We start from the raw sequence: 18,522 nt of genomic DNA on the forward strand, positions 1-18,522 counted from the left end.
GTCAGTGCTGCACAGCGATGGCACCGGCTGACCTAGCCCAAGGCTGTATGTACCCTGCACCCTGCCAAGGGGGACAGCCAACTGCTGTGCTCAGCCCTCGCCTATAAACACCCCCCTTATATCACCCGAACCAGACCAGACGAGGCCCCGCCACGAGAGCTACCACAGAAGGCTATTCAGTACCCAGGGCCCAAAGTGCCAAACAGAAAAATGACACTAAATGGCTGCAGATGGTGGCCAACAATCAACACCTGACACTTTGGAGATTACTAAACACCCCAAACCCAGCACTGGGTCCTTGACCCCATGATTTTGGGGTCTGGAGAGCAGCTAATGCGAGGTTGGCTGCAGGAAGGGTGTGAGGGAGCGGTTCCTGAGCCCTTTCACGAAAGGCCATGCTGGTCTTTGCTATGTTTAAACCTCATTTCTCCAAGTATAGCCACTTGAATTTTTTAAGCTTTAGCTCAGCAGCTGGGGAGGGCATGCAGCTGCGAGAAGGGAGGTCTGGGGAGCTCTGCACATTCCTCCTTCCTAACAGATCACCGCAAATAGCTCACTCCCAGCCCAGGACTATTTCTGACTGCGATGGGGAGAAGACTTCAAGGCCGGAGCAATGGAAAGTATTTGGCCCTCACTTGATGGTGGGAAAGCAGTGGGCAGAGCCTGACAGACACCCGGGCACTGTTCACTGCCCCATCTTGTGCCACTCTGCCCAGCCTGTGCTGGCTGCGAGACGGTGCTGCGCTGAGAAACCACCAAGCGAGAACCAGGGTGAAGCCTCTTGCCCCAGCTGGCACAGGGGACATGGCCACAGCCCAGTTTTCTAGCCCACACCTCTGGCAGGCAGCTGCCTGCACCAGCTGCCGCTCCCAGGAAGCTGGTGGCCTGGCAGTACCACTGTCTCCTGGCAGTACTGCCATCGCTGACCAGCTCTGCAGCCTGCCCAGGAAAAGCCATCATGAGCCGCAGCTGCTGCTGGGCTCCTGCCACTCTCCTCCCAGCCTGTTCCCCGCCTCACAGGATGGGCTGTTGCCCACCGGCCACCTGCAGCAAAAGCCTGTCGGAAGCAAGGTGAGCACTGGGACAGGCCTCAACCCTGCCCTGAGCTCTCGCTGACCTGATTTCTAGTTTCTACCACTTTCTCCAGCACTACACGCCTGCCCTCAGGCCTCCGCGGAGCTGGAGGGGACTCACAGTGGCTGCACCAAGCAAACGCGATCATCAGGGCAGGAGCCCAAGGCTCGCTCTGCCCTTTGCCACAGCCCTGCAGCCATTTTGTGTTGGGCACCACCAGCAAGTCCTTCTGAATGGGGCAAACTAACTAGAGGTGCTCCCAGCTCCTCTTCACCATCTCCTCTCTCAGCGGGGAGTGAGGCCACTGCAGCTGAAGCACAAAAACCAGTCTCAGACTATGCCTAACCACGCCGGAGGGTGCAAAGCCCTGTGCCAGTCCCTGAGCAGCAGCTAGTGCAACCTTGGCACCCGAAGCCCTGGCCACCTGCTGCATACAGTGACAAGGCAATTTTGTAGGTCCAGAGCCACCAGCCCACCCTGGCCCTGCACAAGGGTGCTCACATCCAGCAGAATGGCCCTGGGGCCTGCTGGGCTGCAGAGCGTGCGGCAGGAGCACAGGGCTGGCCAGGCACTCAGAGCTGTGCAGCAGTGGGGGGGGGGGGGGGGCGGCAAATGGTCTGCCAGGACTTAACAACCTGTGGGTACAAAAGGTGACCTTGAGCGTGACTCACAGTACGTGAGAGCTGGCCCAGCCACACAGAGCCCCAGGGGTAGCGGACTTTGCCTCAGGCATTGCTCCTGCCCTGCTACCACAGCACAGCCTGGACCCTCCATTCCAAGGAGCCCTGGGCTCTCCTGCCCTGCTCCTCCTTCCCGCTGCTCTTCACCATCAAGAGCCAGCCCAGAACTCTGCCTTCACGTTAATTCTACTTACATCCTGTTTGCAGCATCCCACCATGCTCCACCTGCTGCCAGGGACAGGCACCTGCAGGGGAGCAGAATTTCCCCTGTCCTGCTGATGCGACCTTGGGGAGCAAGGTCCAGGGGGATGGGGCCACCCTGCAGCACAGAACAGGGACAGAGGCTGCACTGGCTGCAGCAAAACCCCCCACAAGGCTTGAGCAGCCACTGCCCAAGTCGCTAATCCAGGATTTAGTGGCTCAAGAGCTGAGTGAGGAAGAAAGCCCAGTGCAGGGAGAACAGCTGGCTGAAATGGCTGCGAGGAAGACAGGGGTTGAGGGATGGCAGAAGCACAAAGTGGGCGCACGGTGCAGTTGTGTCTGGCACGCAGGAAAGGGTCAACTATTCCTCCGCCGGAGCTGGAAGTGATGCTGGGCAGAAATTCGTCTCTATCGCTGCAGGCTCTCCAGAACTCTGCGGCCGAAGTCCCAACAACAGGGGAGCAGGCAGCAGCACCTAACATGGGGGGACGGACAGACTTGCTCCACCAGCGACTCCCATCCAACAGAGCCACCCTCACCGCCAGCTGTGTCCCTCGCTGGCGACCCCCAGTCACGCACTGCCTGGCAGGAACACACACTACAGCTGGACAGAGAGAGAGACAGCATCTACGTTCCCGGACAAACAAACATGATATATGGAGAGCAGGTTGTAAGTAAGGGGGTTTTATTAGTGGAAGAAAAAGACCCTCGTGCTTGAGGGAACTTCAGAAAGTCAGCTGCTTGCCATTGCCACCAGCTTCCCAGCTCCGGGTCAGCAAAACCACCAGCACAGCCCTCCCTGGCTCAAGGACTTACAGGCCCAGACCCACCAAAACAAAGAGCAAGACCTGGCTCTAGGGGGAACAGGATCTGGCCTCTCCATGACTCTTGACAGCTGAAATAGAGATTAAAGACCGGTGATGTGCCAACAGCAGAGATCTGGGTCTGGGATCACCGACATCAGCCCCACCACCCGCATGCCAAAATCCATCCCTTGGAAATGAGGGGGGAGCATGGAGGAGGGAAAAATGCATAAACTGGAATGTTCAACAGAAAAAAAATCATCATTTATCTAAAAAGAATAGAAATAAACAAAACGCTTTTAAACAAAATCACAAAATATACAAATAAATCTGGTACAAAATAAATAGGAAAGATTGAAAATCTACAACAAAATTGGAATAATTATAAAATTCATTCGTATGACAATCAGTATATGAAACGTATACACTTCATTCAGGATTTCATTTGTGCTTATTCAGGTTTATGTACACACATGGAAATACTGTAGTCAGAATACTACAACTCTGGAAACCCGAAGTCATGTACAATATGATACAATTCGCAAAGATCACGGACGATGGCAAATAAGACACAGGGAAGAGCTGGCTGGAGTGGCTGAGCGGGTTCAGACAGCCAGGAAAACGCACCGCGAAGGGCGAGCTGCCACGCTTCTGAGCGGGGGGAGGCCGAGGCAGCAGTGGCCGGGAGGAGGCTTGGGGCAGGTGGGAAGGACCCAACTGGAGGAGAAAGGTTTGGTGTGAGACCTCCAGCTGCCGAGCACCAGCTGCTCACGGCTGCCAGGAATGCTTCTCAAGGATTTGGGTTTTCAGGTTCTATGTGTTTGGCATCCGGGCGCCTGCCCCATGATGCGGGTATCGAGGTTGGCTCTGCAGCTCCACATGCTAGAGCAAGGACACGTCAAGAGCTCTGAGGTCCCTCAGCAGGGCCCGACCCTGAACCGCTCATAAGCCACACTTGTGCTCAGGAGAACATGGATCAAATGGGACCAGAGCACTGGTGCTGGGGTCCTGGTGGGTCTCCACCCTCCAAATTTCATGTGGTCTGCAAAGAAGGCAGAGTCCCTTGAGCACCATCTCCTACCCTTAGCGTGACAAATGAAGCCAGGACGGCTGCAGCATTGCCCATTCCTGCCTGCTGTACCTCCTTCTCTTGCCTTCCTGAACACTCAGCCAAACTATAGCGAGAAGAGCAGAGGAACGGCCACGGCCGATGCGAGAGCAGCAGCCCCAGAAAGCCACCTTGCTGAATCCAAGCCAGCACGATGCAGAAGGACAGAGCACGTACCCTGGGTAAAAACCCGCCGGCCAAACCAACCCAGCCCAGCCTTCCGGGACCTGAGACTTTAAAGGGACGACACTAGAGCTGATCTAGGCCCGACCAGTCTGTCACTTCTGCGACCAGAGGAGCTCCCACATTGCTCTTTGGGGGAATCCAGAAGGCATGCATTCACTATTGGCACTTCCCACTAAAGGCCTATGATCCAGGCTACTTATCTGGCACCTGCAAGTTTCTCACTTGAATGCGGAAGGATTTAGTTCAACAGTGATGCCCAGAGGATAAAACACCACCTCCTTTTATAAAGCTCTGTGGTCTCCAAACAGTTGAAATGGGATGCTAGCCTGCTCCGTCAAGCACTAAATGCTGGGACGAGCCCTTCCTCCCCAACAAACCTGGCTATCAACCACCTGCGCACCGCTGCCAAGAGGAGAAGACAACAGAGACACCAAATCCACCTCTGGAGCATCGGAGCTGCCTGCAGCCTTTGCATGTTTCCAGCGCTTGTTTGGCTCACGACAGCTGACAAACCTCAAGCCCGGCTCTGTGACAGGCAGTTTCTGTTGAGAACGGCCCAACCTCTCCTGCTGGGGGGAGGATTAGACATCGAGCACTTCACCAGCCAGAAATCTGCACTGGAGGGGTGAGAGCAGCCAGGGCACCGTCCTCTGCAGGATCCCAGCAATTGGCCCTGCTTACAGAAAAACAGGGCCTGAAGGAGAAACCTCAAGAGAGAGCAGAAAGATGTTTTGCAGCTGGAGACAGACAACCAGCAGCTTTGAGTACCGTATTTCCAAGGTGCAGAACCACTACAGAACCTGACTTCAGGATAATGAGAACAAGATGTCACTCTGACCGACTTCAGCACTACCAGTCTGTGAAACACCTCCCTCTGCCACCTGTACCGTGCCACGGGCTTGAGGCAGCTTTCCGGCACCCCCTTCCCATCCCTGCAGCTCAGGAAAGGGTGCTAGGATAATCTGGTATCCCAGGCTTTCTCCTAGGGAATACTCTGGCCTCCCCAGGTTCAGCATCCGGCTTCTAATGGAACAGCAAATATGCACAACCAGACCGAAAAGCTCAACCATACCGCCTTGGACCCGCGGCAACAGCTTCCCCTCACCTGGACATGGCCTCAAGAACACAGCTGTGAAACTGAGCATGGAGGAACGCAACCCAGCGTGAAGCCAGGCTCCAGGACAAGAACAAGACACTGAGCAGGACTGACTGCAGGGCTTGGTGGGAAGCTGTGGATGTCTCCAAGTCCCCTGTGCTGCCAACACATGGGAGTGAGGCCAGTATCACCACAGAGATGGCACCAACAAAAGACCTACAACTGATGGACCAAGTATAACAACAGAGCAGGGATGAGGGCAGCTTCCCAGCCCAGCTTGTAGTGTACAGCTTGTCCTCGCTGCTGGTCGAGTCAGGATGAAGGCTGCTCTCTCCTCTGTGCCCTGAAAAGATGCCTGGCTTTCCATCATGTTAATTAAGCTCGTCATTTTGCTGTTGGGCTGAACCAACCCTCAGTATCCAAGGACCAGGCAGTGATCTGGGTCTATTTGGAGCCCCGGTGCAGAGCCAGGCAGCGGGGCGGGCAGCAAGTCCGGGTCCGTATCACACGGAGCCTTTTCAGCTGTGCTGGTTTTCTGCTCTGCGCCAACTTTGCACATGGCAGCGCACAGTACGAACACAGGAACCCCTCAACATTGGTTGGACACCTTTGGGATGAAGCCTCAAGTTAGCATCACAACAAGAGGTACTCTCTGCTGCATCATTCCCCACCTCCCAGCCCCAGTTTTCTACTGGTAATCCAGACACTGGATAACTTGACAACTGGTACACAGGTACTAGTTTTAAAACCACAGATGTGTGTATTAGATATCATATAAAATATGGTACATCTCTCACGTGGGAATGATTTCTATAGACAGTGTATTTCAGCACAAGGAAGATGCAGGTTCCAAGGGGTCCTGGAGAACGTGGCTGTGTTCTCCATCACGTAGGATACTTACACAGGATGTTCGTGAGGAGACAGCGCTGCTCTCTGCCATCCACACCCCCACGCCCCTCGGCTGAGCTCTGCAGAGATCACAGGAAGCACCACCGCTGCCCGAGCAGCCCCTTGCACAAAGCTACCTCTTTGGTTTTCTTTGAGCTGATTTGAGCCAGAGCCTGACACCAGCAGTGCCAAAATCTCATCCTCATCCGAGCTGGGCTCTGAAGGCTGAGAAGCAGCAATGGGTGATGTCTGTGGGCCATCGTGGGCAACTCGCCCTGCTCCCCCTGAGCTTTCTCCAGGTCTGAGGTGAGTGCAAAGGGCCATACCCTGAGACTCCTACTCTCACCAGCTCCACCCACACAAAAAGGCACTTAAAGAAAAGAAGAAAAAAAACCAAAAAAACCCCCAACCCTGCAGTGCGGGAAAGGGGAGTAAGTCCAGGAGGAGAGAGGAGGAACAGAACAGTGAGCAAAATGTGAATGAGTGGCTGACCTCTCTTCCAACAGGGAACTGCAAGCCTTGAGCAGCCAGCTCCACCTCCAGCTGCCCCGCACAGGTCTCAGCATCATCCCATCCTGCTCAGTCCAGAGCAGAAGTGTGCATGGGGACAAAAAGAGCATGAGGGGGAACTACACTCGACTACAGGTTTGGAGCAGAAAAGGAGAGAGGTGGAAGGACCTGCCCCGTGGAGCTCACTCTGCTGGTGCAACTGAATGGGAGAAGCACCTTGTCCTGCCACGCCAGCCTCGGGGCCCCTGCTCCCAGGCCAGCCCAGACACCCTGCCAGCACCCCTCGTCCCTCTGCGGGATACCCCATCCTGAGCTCCTCCAGGGCAGCAGCCTTCAGCAGCACAGGGGTTTCAAGGAGTGGACAAGCTTGGAATAAAACAACAAGCACTTTGTAAACTCTGGAGGGTCTGATCTTGGGGTCTACAGAGAGGCCGAGGTTGGTTTGCCTAGCCCACCCTGAGCCCCTCTCCACTCAGAACTAGTGTGCTTCGTATGATCTCCACGTCACCAGAGTCAGTCTTGTTTGGAGAAAGATTCTCATTGGAAAGCAAGAACATTCCTTCACTCTTTACAAAGATTTGGCAATACACAGAATTTAAAAAAAAATAAAATCATAGTTACAACAGATTCAGGTTCATTTCATTTAAAGGAAATTCAACCAACAGGAGTGTAAAAGTTATAATTCACAGTTGTGCATTTAAGATATTAGTGTTGAAAACCTCACTTCAAAGAACTCTTGTGCAAAATTGTATTGACAGTAGAAACCATGGCTAGATGCCCTCCCAGCTTCCCCCAGCCAACAGGCCATCGTCCACCCCTCTGCCTGCACCCAGAGGCAGACGGACGAGGGGAACAAAGGCGGCAGTAGGAGTTGACATAGGAAGATGCAGTATCCTTTCTACGAGTCAAAGCCTTGCCGAGGTCTGAGGTCAAGTCCAATGATTCCCAAAGCCACCAGCTGGTGCCCTGTGCCACGGCAATGACCAGCAGCCTGCCACGCATCCTTATGGCACTGCGACACGGCATCTGGCATCTGAGCCCATCTGAATGCAGGCGGGCAGCCAGCGAGGCAGAGAAAGCAGACCTGCTCTGGCAGGACACCCCCTGCAAGGGCACAGACTCAGATGCCACAGCATCTCCACTGCAGTCGGGAGAGCCAAGCCCCGGCACCAGCAAACGCCGTCCGGAGGCTCAGAAGTGATCCTGAACTGGCTGCCGGGCTCCGCTGCTTGTGATGGTTCCCACCACGAGGGCTGGGAACCCCTTGCATTTGTTAAACAGTGAAACTGTAAATACCCTGAGAACAGGGAGACTGGATTTTTTCCCCTCCAGGGAGAGGATCATGCTTTGCTCTTCAAGCTAATTAGTAGTAGCAGCTCCTAACCCCTCTGGGTCAGGTACATATTTTCCATATGAAACACATCTATAATCAACTATTTTTATGGAAATTATTTCACTTTCCATTATTGGATCTGTACAAATGATGAAAAACAGTCATGCAAAAAATCGCCTGCAAATTTTGGAACAGTGCAGCATGGGCAGAAGCAGGAGGTATTTGCTTTGGGATCACATGGCTTTGGTTGGAAAAATTGGTGCTTTTTTTTTTGCCCCCCCCCCTTTTTTTTTTTTTAAGGGAAAGAGATACTGAAACAAATCCATAACCTGCCATAAGAAGCAGAAGTCAGATCCAGCAAGCAACCTCATCCCAGAGAGAGAGCTGCCTTGACTCAAGCCTCCTCTCCTTCGGCAGGTTTGACAAAATGGATACTGCATCTCAAGTTCACCACCGTGTCAAACACTTCTGACAAACTTTTACATTCAGCAACACTAGATAAAAACTGGTGAGGCAAGTCCCTCGCTGAGGGCAAACGCTGTAACATCTCAACATTTTGCTTTGCAAGAAAGGTGCAATATTGGCAGTTCTCCAGGAACCAGCAGGGTTCAGGTCAGCCTGTGCCGACGCTGAGCCGTATGCTATTGGCAGTGGCAGGCTGGTGCATATTGGAGCCAGGATGGAGACCACGGAAACACTTTTAGATGGGACTCAAAGTTAATAAAAAGCTAAATGTGAAAGTAAGGCTTTGGGGTCCCGTTTCCTCTTCACTGGGTGCACAAGTTAGATACTGTGCAATTTCTATGCCCCCTTGTGGGGACTTCATCCTCACGGGTGGTTCCAAGGGAAAAGTGCACCTTTCCCATCAGGACGACAGCAAAAGTTAGGGCTGCTTTCTGAAGCTGAAAGACAGGAGGAGAGACACACACAGACCCAATCAGCTCTGACACCGCGCACTCCAATTTCCCGTGGGGAGATCCTGCAGCAAAATATTGCACCTTTCTAGCCACCATTCGCAAAGACGGACCGTGGGAACTTGTGGCAAGTGCCTTCCCCAGCCCGCGAGCAGGAGAGATGGGGCAGGCATGCAGGCACGGGGAGCTCTGGCAGTTGCATTTGGGGCTGGGGGCTTCTTTGAGGGTCAGATGAGATTATCTGGGTGTAAAGAAAGGAAAGGAAATGCTACATAGCCAGGGGCCATGGAAGGGTCTCGAAACAGAGAAACCACAATGCCTGATTTATTAATCACTCCAGATACCAAGGGCAATGTTCACATTTTGTTTGAGACAGCACAGGAAGGGGAGAGGATCAGAGGGGGGACACGAATTTTTATGGTTTTCATTTGAGGACTCAGACTCCATCTGTGGGAGTGGGCAATGTGTGATGCACAACTGTCACGGGGTGCCTCTTGCTTGCACCCAGTCTGCATTTAGGTTTTTGGGGTGGAGGAATTGGTTTCTGCTGCCCAATGCAGGGTGCCCTGCACTAGCAGCAGCTGGGTGGGAGGCTCTCTGCTCTGCTACCATGGTAATCCCTAAAATGGCTGTTAAAACAGGCAAGAGAGAAGGAAATGCACTAAATCCACTCAAAGGAAAGAATGTGGCTGGGAACAGCCTGGAAATGAACCTCTCCAAATCCCTGAAGTGCAATACACTCGCGTCTGGAAAGTTTTGTCAGTTCTTGGAGAGGAGAGGATGGTCCCAACTCCCCAGCAGAGCCCATCCTTGCACTGGCAGAGGTTTACTGTCACCTGGAGGATGTACTTTGGGCATAATTGTAGCAGCATCTTTTGTGTTAATACTAGAGTTTGAGGGGGGGGGGCAGGGACTGATGTTCTCTGTTATTTAGCAAAGATTGCACATCTGCTCTGGCCAAGGTAACGGTGCGCAGACTGCTACAGCATGTGAGCACTTAAAAGCTTGTCATTTTGGGGTGCACACATTACTTCACCATGCAATTGTCAGGAACATCAATAAAAAAATCACCCAGTTACTTCACTATGGAAAATTACACCTGGCTTTCACTTCATGAGACTGCAGTTTTGCTAATTAACTCCTTCCCCCCCCCCCCCCCAGTATCATCTTCAACATACACAAAGTTTTTGGAGGTTACAAAACTGTAAGTGTAACAATGCTTTTGCCTGTTTTACAAAGAAACCTTCTGAAATTTGAGAGATCATTAAATACCAAAGTAACCACTCCTTCCCTGAAACTTAACTGGAAGAACATAATAATACTAATCCCTTGGCCCTCCAGGTGGCTGAAACCAGAGGTTCCTTGAAGTTTACTCATTCTTACGACACAAAAAACATACAAGTACCAGTTACCAACCTCTTCAACAGGGCAACAAAAAGGACCAGAGAGGGGTGAAAAGAGGCATAAGAACATTGGAGCCAATTCACAAAACCACGACAGAGCCCATTTGAGGTTTGGGAGGGACAGAAACAATTTAAAACTCTGCAAAATACTTTTTAAAAACATGATCTCTCTTGAAAAAATAACTGGAGGAGCTTTTAAACTTCTCCATATGTGTTTGAGGAGGAAAAACCCAACAAGGATCAAAAATACAGATAAAAAATAAACATGATTCTACTTTGCAAGAAGTATTTTCATCGTTCTCAAGGGTGGCTCACCATTCCCAAAGTATGCTTGGGGCTTTAGTCTCTCTTGCTCTTTGCTCCTTTCTTCCTGTTTCTTCCTCTTCTGCTCCCAGAATGGACGCAAAAGTCTTTGGTCTCAGAACACTGGATGCAGCACAGTGTTGCAAGCACGTACTAATGGTGTTCACACTCGGGGACGAGGCAGGAAGGAGCGAGGGCTGGTCCTGCTGAGGAGATGGGATGGGTGGGTTGTGGGGAGTCAGCTCCTAGATGGCTCCTTCACTGTGCATACTGTGGTTGGGCTTGTTGTGAGTCACACAGTTCTGTTCGTTCAGCAGGTTTGCTGTCTCGTCCGGCAAACCGTCATGCAGCTCCGTAAGAGTCAGTTCGATTTTAGTGTTTTCACTGTCCGAGGACTGAGGTGTTTTGTCCATCCGGGATGCCATCAGGGCATTTTGGTACTGCTGTCTTGAGATCTGCTCCAGTAACAGAAGGAAGGAACAAAAACAGCCAGTCACACTTTTGTGTCTCCTGTGGGACACGCTGAGAAAACAAAATGCCCTCCCTTTCCAGCTGATCACACTTCAACCCCTTTTTACCTGTTTCTATAAAATATCTCTGCGCTTTGCAAGCCTAGAGCATCCCAACTCAACACCACAGCATGGCGACATTTCCAGACGGGGTGGAAGCACAGAGCTGTGCGATCACCATGCTGTTCAAAGGCAGGGATTTATTCCTACGTAGAGATTTTTAAATCAGATCTCCATTTCCTTCTAACCATGCACATTTTTAGGGCCTGAACCAGAGTTCAGTGAAGCCTTTCTCCCAACTTCAGCGAGCTCCTGGTGAGGCTCTAAGAGTCCCTAAAGAGTCAGAGAGTACAAGCATTACCGCTCTTGTCTAGGCCAGCAAATGCAGCAGGAGCCTTATTCTGATACATAAGGACATTTGATTCTAGAATAAAGACTGAGATCTCCATAGAGATGAGTCCAAATTAGCAACCCCTGAAGTCTTCCACTGGTCTGTGCAAGAGCTGGCTGCACTCAGCAGAACAGCCATGACAGGAGCTGGCCTAGAGCAGAGTGTTACTGCCCACCATGCCCCAGAGGCAAGGAAGCCTATAGCCCCATGTATCTGCATATTGTGGTAGCGGGGAGAATTCCTCCTGGAGCCACGAGCAACCAGCCCCGTAAACTCCTCCGGGTCAGCCTTCTCAGCCAGGACAGGCAGCAGGATGCACGTGCACTGGCAGCCCCGTGTGCTACAACAGTGGTGGGTTATCTCAGCAGGCAGGAAGCTATAAGAGCTGAAACAAGACTTTTAGAAAACCCTAAGTTTCAGTTGCAATGCAAGAGAGGGACTGGAAATGGAGAATCAGATGGAGCAGATCGCAACTCCAAAAGCAAAATCCAAACATGCACGAGCAGGTCACAACCCCGGATTACATTAATTCAATAAATGCCCATGTGGCACAGTGAAAACACTAATGCTAAGTACTCTGTCCTATGTGTAAAGCAGAGTGATGCAAAGAGAGGTGCACAAGTCTGAGTGCAGAGACACCAGACAGTTTAGCATTCATTAGTATGAACACAGTGAGAGCTCGAAGGACTCCACATAAACCAGCATACTATGAGCAGCTGCTCTGTACAGCACATTAGCCATTGAAATCTGTAGTGAGAATCACTAGCCCAATGATAAATACTTACTGATCTAAACCTTGAAGGCTTGAACCGTTGACCAGTACACTTGCTTCTGTCAAGTTTTGAATGCAAGACTGTGCTCTCCTTTTAAAAATTTGGCTATGGAATACTCGATTTAGCATTCTAGCATTTCTACTCTATTCCACATTCTTCATATTGAATTAACTTTGACAGGAGTTGAGTTCACAAATCATTGGAGTTGCATACAAAGAAACTGTGAACGTGCATTTAATTTAAGAAAAGCATCAAGGTCAACTTCTGGCCATGGGACATCAGCTTCCCTGGACTCCCAGCTGGGCTGGAATTGCTGCCAGCATTAGCTGTTCCTCAGCTCAGCTAGATTTCCTATCCCACAGGACTCGCACACATTTCAGCGTGGGATGCACCATGCTGGGGGACAGAGCTGTATCCATGCAGCAACTCACTGGTAGTATGAGACATTAGCCTAACATGTGAAGTTAAGATAAAGAGAAATGTCCAAGACTTCTCCAAGCAGAAGAAGGATGACAAGTCGGAAAGTAAGATCAAGAACCCCAAACTGAAACCAAAATCAAAAGTGAATAAAAACTGCAACCAACAGAAAATGTCTCATCCTTTAGGAAAAGGACACTGTCTGATAATGAAGGGTCTCCATTTCGGATGGCTCCAAAGGCTTCACAAGGATATGTCTTTCATGACTAAAAGCAGAGAGAGGTTATTTTCTATAATCTTCCTCGAGGGACCTAAAATCCAGAAACTTATGTGACCAATCTACTTACAAGCCTAAACAAAAGGAACAGTGAAGACAAATCAATGGACAGCAGATATTGGGAAAAAGTAATTTAAAGTGATTTTTAAATGGCTGCTTTCATAATCCTATTTACTCACAGAGCAATCTAGAGGGACCTCCCTTCCCCAGGCTCTCCATCCTACCAGCCAAGCCCAGCTTTCCAGTGGGGTCTTTCCAGCTTTTTTCCTACCTTGACAAACTGAATGTCTGTGAGTGCTTTCACTGAGTAGTCCGGAACATACACTTGGAGGAAAGATGCGTTCAGCTGGTTGTTGCTGCTCCCTAACGTTGGTGTCACTGCATCGATGCGATCACTTCGGTTTAAAGAGTCTGAGTGATTCAAGCCGCAGGGCCGAGGTGGAGACTTGTTTTCAGCTGAGAAACAGGCAAGAGTGAGAGATTTCTTAATTCTAATTAAAGTAGAAAATATTTAAAGTCACCAGTTTCAAAGGGACATAATAAAGCACAATGTAGCACAAAAGAACCGCAAATACTTAATCCGCTCACAACTACACATGCAGCTAAACAACCAAATTACCCTGAAAAAGAGTACATTTTGAGTCAAGAGCTGGTAGCCAACATCACTGAGTATGCCTTAAACAAACCTGGGTTTGCTTATGCTGCAATGGGCATGCCCTGTGCACAGCCGGTCACAGCACTTCAGCTGCTGAGTGGTAACCACCTGAAGAAGGTAACCTCCCAAGGCTCCCTTACAGGAGCCCTTGACAGTCAGACCATGCTTAATAGACTTTTTTTTTTTTTTTATGATTTATAATCATAACTCCATACCAGACCTTTCATCCACAGTCAGTCCCAGCTAACCCTTACCCCCTTTTATTCCACCTGGTACCTACATATGCCTTGTTCCCTGAGTTACAGCAGACATTTTCAAAATCATAATGGTGATAGAGTCCTCCGTGGAGCAGAGTGCAGTCCACGTGATGATTACTTCAACACTTCCTCTAGTACCTCCCAGTGCATGAGGGGGCAAAGCCTCAATGAAGGAGAGCAAGCTCCATGTGGTACATGCCAGCCAGCAAAACAGGGAAAACAGTCCATGCTACAGAGAAAAATCTGTATACAGGAAAGGAGTAAACTAGAGATGTGATTTTCCATCACTGGCCTTTAAGCACTGCAGGGTTTCACTTGAAAACCTCGCAGCTGTCCCCTGCGAGTGCAATCAGCCACAGTTCTTTCAGCAAGCCGTGGACATTTTGCATCCCTAGCTTCCACCCACACCGTGACCCAGAAGACACGAGGGCAGAAATGCATCCTAAGAGAGATCCCAAGCCCTCCTGCAGGTGGGCTTCTCCCTGGGTGCACACACTGATCAAAGAACTGTCTCCGGGACTGGTGTATTTTTGGATCTTAGTGCAGTTAAATTTCATTCAGCCAGCCCAAACTGAAACTTGATGTAAACTATGCTACTCAGCACCCCATTCTCAGCTGAAAGATCATTTTCATATCATCTTAAGATACAAAGCCTCTTTGAGAAAATCAGCAACAGTATACTTGCAAGCTTTTCAAATTCTTTTTCAAAGACTTTTCTATATATAAACATATTTCTAAAAAAAAAAAAAAAAATTCCCTAAAATTCAACCCTACCTCTGCCACTTAATCACTATAAATATAAGGTCTCCTTGCCCTTGCAATCACACAGCCTGTTCTACGTCTCTGCATCCCGCCTTTCCTAAACCTAACACTTCAGATGCTTCCAGATGCATGGCAGAATTGCCCTGGTTTTTATTTCCCACTTAAAATCCCTCTGGTGTTGTCTTTCCTTCAATTTCAGAAAAGGGAACAGAAAAATACAGGTTCTGACGACTTGGCAATTTTTCTGCCATTTCTGCACTATGGAATTAGTGCAGGTCCCTATAGCAACACCAAGTACAGGCTTAGGGGGAAGCACTCAGAGCCCTGCATGGTTTTCCTCCATACCATTACCATCTTGAAAGCCACAGCAGTCTGCAATAACTGCTGCCAGGAGCCAAACCTCTATCTGCACACAGGGCTTGATGCTGTAATTCCCACTGGAGAACAAGGAACTGAGTGAATTTGTCCTGTCTTTCCCACCTGCACACACAAAATACGGCTGTATGTGACAAGAACAGCATCGCTGCTGCTTGGGATAAAGGTTTCCATCTGGAACAGCTTTACACGAGTGTGACTTGTACTTGTCCTTTCTTTTCACCAGGGGTCTCACAGCACATTACTAATAAAAAACAAAGAAGGACAGAGAGCAAGGTGACAAAGCATATATTTAAAAAAAAAAAAAAAAAAGGGACAGGTGAAACAAAAGGACAGACCAAAAAAGCATGATTACTAAAAATCTGAGGGAAAGGACACCACTTCTGGACATACACATCAGGGAGGGAGAAGAGAAGTTAATGAAGAGGGAAGGATACAGAAAGGGCAGATGAAAGATGAACACCAGGCAGGTCCATGTTTGCAGAACAGCTCCCTGCCAGCCACCTAGCAGGCAGCCCAAATATGGACAGATCTTTTCTACCCAGGTTTTCCCACACTCCTCACCTTCCTATACAGGGGATAAAGAGCACAAACCACAAGATACACATCAATACAACTGCATGATGAATTTGGGGTTAAACAACAAGATCCTTTTGTAGAAGGACCCAGCAGAAGGTCCAAGTTTCATCAAAACTGGTACTACATTGTCATAGTGACCAGGCTTACCATATCAGTTCATTTCAAAGGAGATTCTTCCCATTATTATCTTCCATTATTGATTTTTTAATTTTATTTTTTTTAGTTGGGGGGAAAAGCTAGGAAAATATGCTTGGCATTTATATTGGAAACAACCTGCATGTGCAAAGTGCACACTTATTTCTAGCAATGAAAAGAAAATGGGGGGGAAAAAAGAAGACCTGGCAAAACAAAAGAACCAACAAGCTAAAAAAGATAATCAAAGCTACTGAGTTTAAAAGAAAACCATCAGGTACTTTAATTAAAGAAAGATTAAATTTCTCCCCCTTATTTGAAGTTTACCAGCAGGAAACTTCAACAGGGCAGGAAAAAAATCCCCTACAGGGCAACAACCTGTAGTTTGTTTGGAATGTGCATGAGACTAATTTAAGGACTGATGGTGAAACACATTTTCAAAAGTGAAAAAAGAAGAGGGGGAAAAAAAGCAGGAAGCAGATGGTGAAAGTTTATGAAACGCATGATATGTATTAATGTTTAGGAGATGTTTCACTTAAATATGCATATCATTATCTTGTTTGCTTTTAGGTCTAGGGAAAGACATTTCATCTCAAAAAGAAAACTTCAAAAGGAAGAAATACGTTCACTGTGGCCCAAACTATTTTAGGATTCTGCTCTTCCTACAGACTTTCTTGGTGGGTTTCCATTTTTCTCAACCACTCTGTGCATGCAGTGTCTGCAAAGCTCAGTTCTTGACCCTTCCCAATTTCCAACCGCTCAACGACATCTCAGAGCTCTTTTTGGCCCAATTTGTTCCCTCCTTGGTCTCTGCTCTCCAAAGGGATTTCTGTGTCAGTCAACTTGGTTATTCAGCAAGGAAAGGCCTTAAGCAAAATGGGAACCAGAAAACCCCACCGGAGGTCCCACAACCTTCTTGCACATTCCATTGCAAATCCATCCACTCAGTAAATCACTGTGCTGCTCCGCAGCATTAACCTCACTGACAGAAAGCTCAAAGCTTTTGAGGAATTGAAATGGCCAGACTGTATATAAACCATAGAATTTACCCGTATGAGAATATAAGAATTCTTTCATTAAAGAAGTTTTCCTTTTATGGCAGTTTAGCAGCAGACATTCTACTCTGCCAAATGCATTTTCTTCAGAAATTTCTAAGCCTCAGCTCGGGGAAAATATCGTCTCTTAAAAAATCTCCTCTCCTAATTTTCTACCAGCGTACATATAAGAAACAAGAACAAGCACACATTACCAAATACATTTTCTTCAACGTCTTAGTTCTTCCCATTTTGATGACTGTGTCTTGTTGCTACCAGTTACCATAAATGAAAGTTCAGGATACCTACCTGCGAGGCATAACTCTGTGCTGGACTTCTCCCTAACGAGCAAAGGGGTCAGATAAATACAGACTGCAGCTGACATTTTATGGCATCAGGGCAGTCACAAGAATGGTGAAAATAGAAGCATGCGGATTTACCTGGAGAACCTGCTGCTAACAATTCTGTTCTGCTGACAACAAAGGTACGAGACAGGGACAAGGGAACTAGAAGAGGGAGAGAAAAAGGATGAGATCACGACCAGAAAGGTGGCAGCTATCCACACTCAACAGGGAAAGGAGCCAGTTCACACACTGAAGAACTAAAACCAAAAGTGCAAATCAATTGTGAAAAAGTAAAGGGTTAAAACAAAAGCAAAACCAAAAAAGACAATTAAACAATTTTAGGAATAAACCAAAAAACAAGCCTAAGGAATTACAGTGACATGAACAATTTTCACTTGCTAATTTGAATGGTTATCCAGCACAGAACAGCCCATCAAGGTACCTCAGTGTTAAAATAGTTCAAAAGGAGCAGCAGTGCACACTCCAGACTGGAAGGCAAAGAGTTAAAACAAGCCAGCAAGCTTCACCGGTGCTGTTCCTTATGGGAGTCAGACAAAATAAAACCAATTCTTCCAATTTTCAGTAAAATGTCAAGCGAGGCTGTGATTCTGCCAGCTAATCCCTGTCAGGATGGGTACTGCACTGCTCATCATTACTGCAAATCCCTCCCCAGCTGTAGTTAAAGAAAAAAGCTTCACTCTTTTGTTGGGGTTTTTTGGGTTTTGGTTTTGATTTTTTGGGTTGTTTTGTTTTTTAATGCTTTACTCTCTTTACTTTAGGACACACAGAAGAGCAGCAGTTTTCTGTTGTTCTGCAATGACTTATACTTTCACTGAGCTTTCCTGTCTACACACATTAACACGAATCTATTTTTATGACCTCATCCTAACAGAAATCTCAGGATATTGCAAGACGTCATAAAACAAATTCTCAAAAACCTGGAGGGAAAGCCAGCAAAATGAAGGGTTTGCTACTGGTAAAAGCCAACCAGTCAAAGGTAAACAAATCCAAGGTTGGTCGAGATGAATTTAAAATAGTGCACATCCTTAAGTTTGACATGTCAAAATCCAAGATGGATTTCAGGGCATGCAAAGAGGAGATCATTTGACCTCACAGGACTTGGGGCAACTTGGCGTGGTTGTGTGTGAGGGGTCAGCAACACAATAAAGAACCCACAAGAAAACGTTCAAACTGAACAATGCTGGCAAAACAGATGCACAAGTGATTTCCAAGTATAGGTCTGGTAGGAGAAGTGACCGTGCCTAACCCAGCTCTGTGCCTGGCCCATATTGCAAAAGCTGAGCTGTGAAGCTGAGGGTGTGATGCAGTTGTACACGCACAAGTGTGTCACGATTCCTTGTGAACACTGCTGCTATCACTCAGATAAAATCCACCAAGCGCTCTGCACACTTTCAAATCTGTCAAGCCTCAAAAGGTATAAATTAGACTGATCAAATTAAAGTGCACATAATTAAGGAAGAATTAGTCCCGCCTGTAAAAGTGAGCTCACGCGTCCAA

The 18,522-nt window shown here is 48.4% G+C and overlaps 2 protein-coding genes across 4 annotated transcripts in view; one reads left to right on the forward strand and one right to left on the reverse strand.

Moving 5' to 3' along the window:
• Positions 1-18,522, forward strand: part of ATP5MK (ATP synthase membrane subunit k) — a 236,409-nt gene that overhangs the window by 127,695 nt on the left and 90,192 nt on the right. The gene's annotated exons all lie outside the window — the stretch shown is intronic.
• Positions 5,886-18,522, reverse strand: part of CNNM2 (cyclin and CBS domain divalent metal cation transport mediator 2) — a 121,574-nt gene continuing 108,937 nt past the window's right edge. The window contains exons 6-8 of one of the 2 annotated variants that reach the window (XM_010309635.2): positions 17,101-17,166; positions 13,138-13,322; positions 5,886-10,954 (exon numbers count right to left, since the gene is read on the reverse strand). In XM_010309635.2, the coding sequence (XP_010307937.2) occupies positions 10,745-10,954; positions 13,138-13,322; positions 17,101-17,166 (461 nt within the window). In that variant the 3' untranslated portion in view covers positions 5,886-10,744. The remainder of the gene's footprint in view (positions 10,955-13,137; positions 13,323-17,100; positions 17,167-18,522) is intronic. The other variant, XM_075758010.1, reaches the window with a different exon arrangement.

This window comes from Balearica regulorum, chromosome 7, assembly GCF_011004875.1.
Source record: "Balearica regulorum gibbericeps isolate bBalReg1 chromosome 7, bBalReg1.pri, whole genome shotgun sequence".
NCBI lineage: Eukaryota > Metazoa > Chordata > Aves > Gruiformes > Gruidae > Balearica > Balearica regulorum.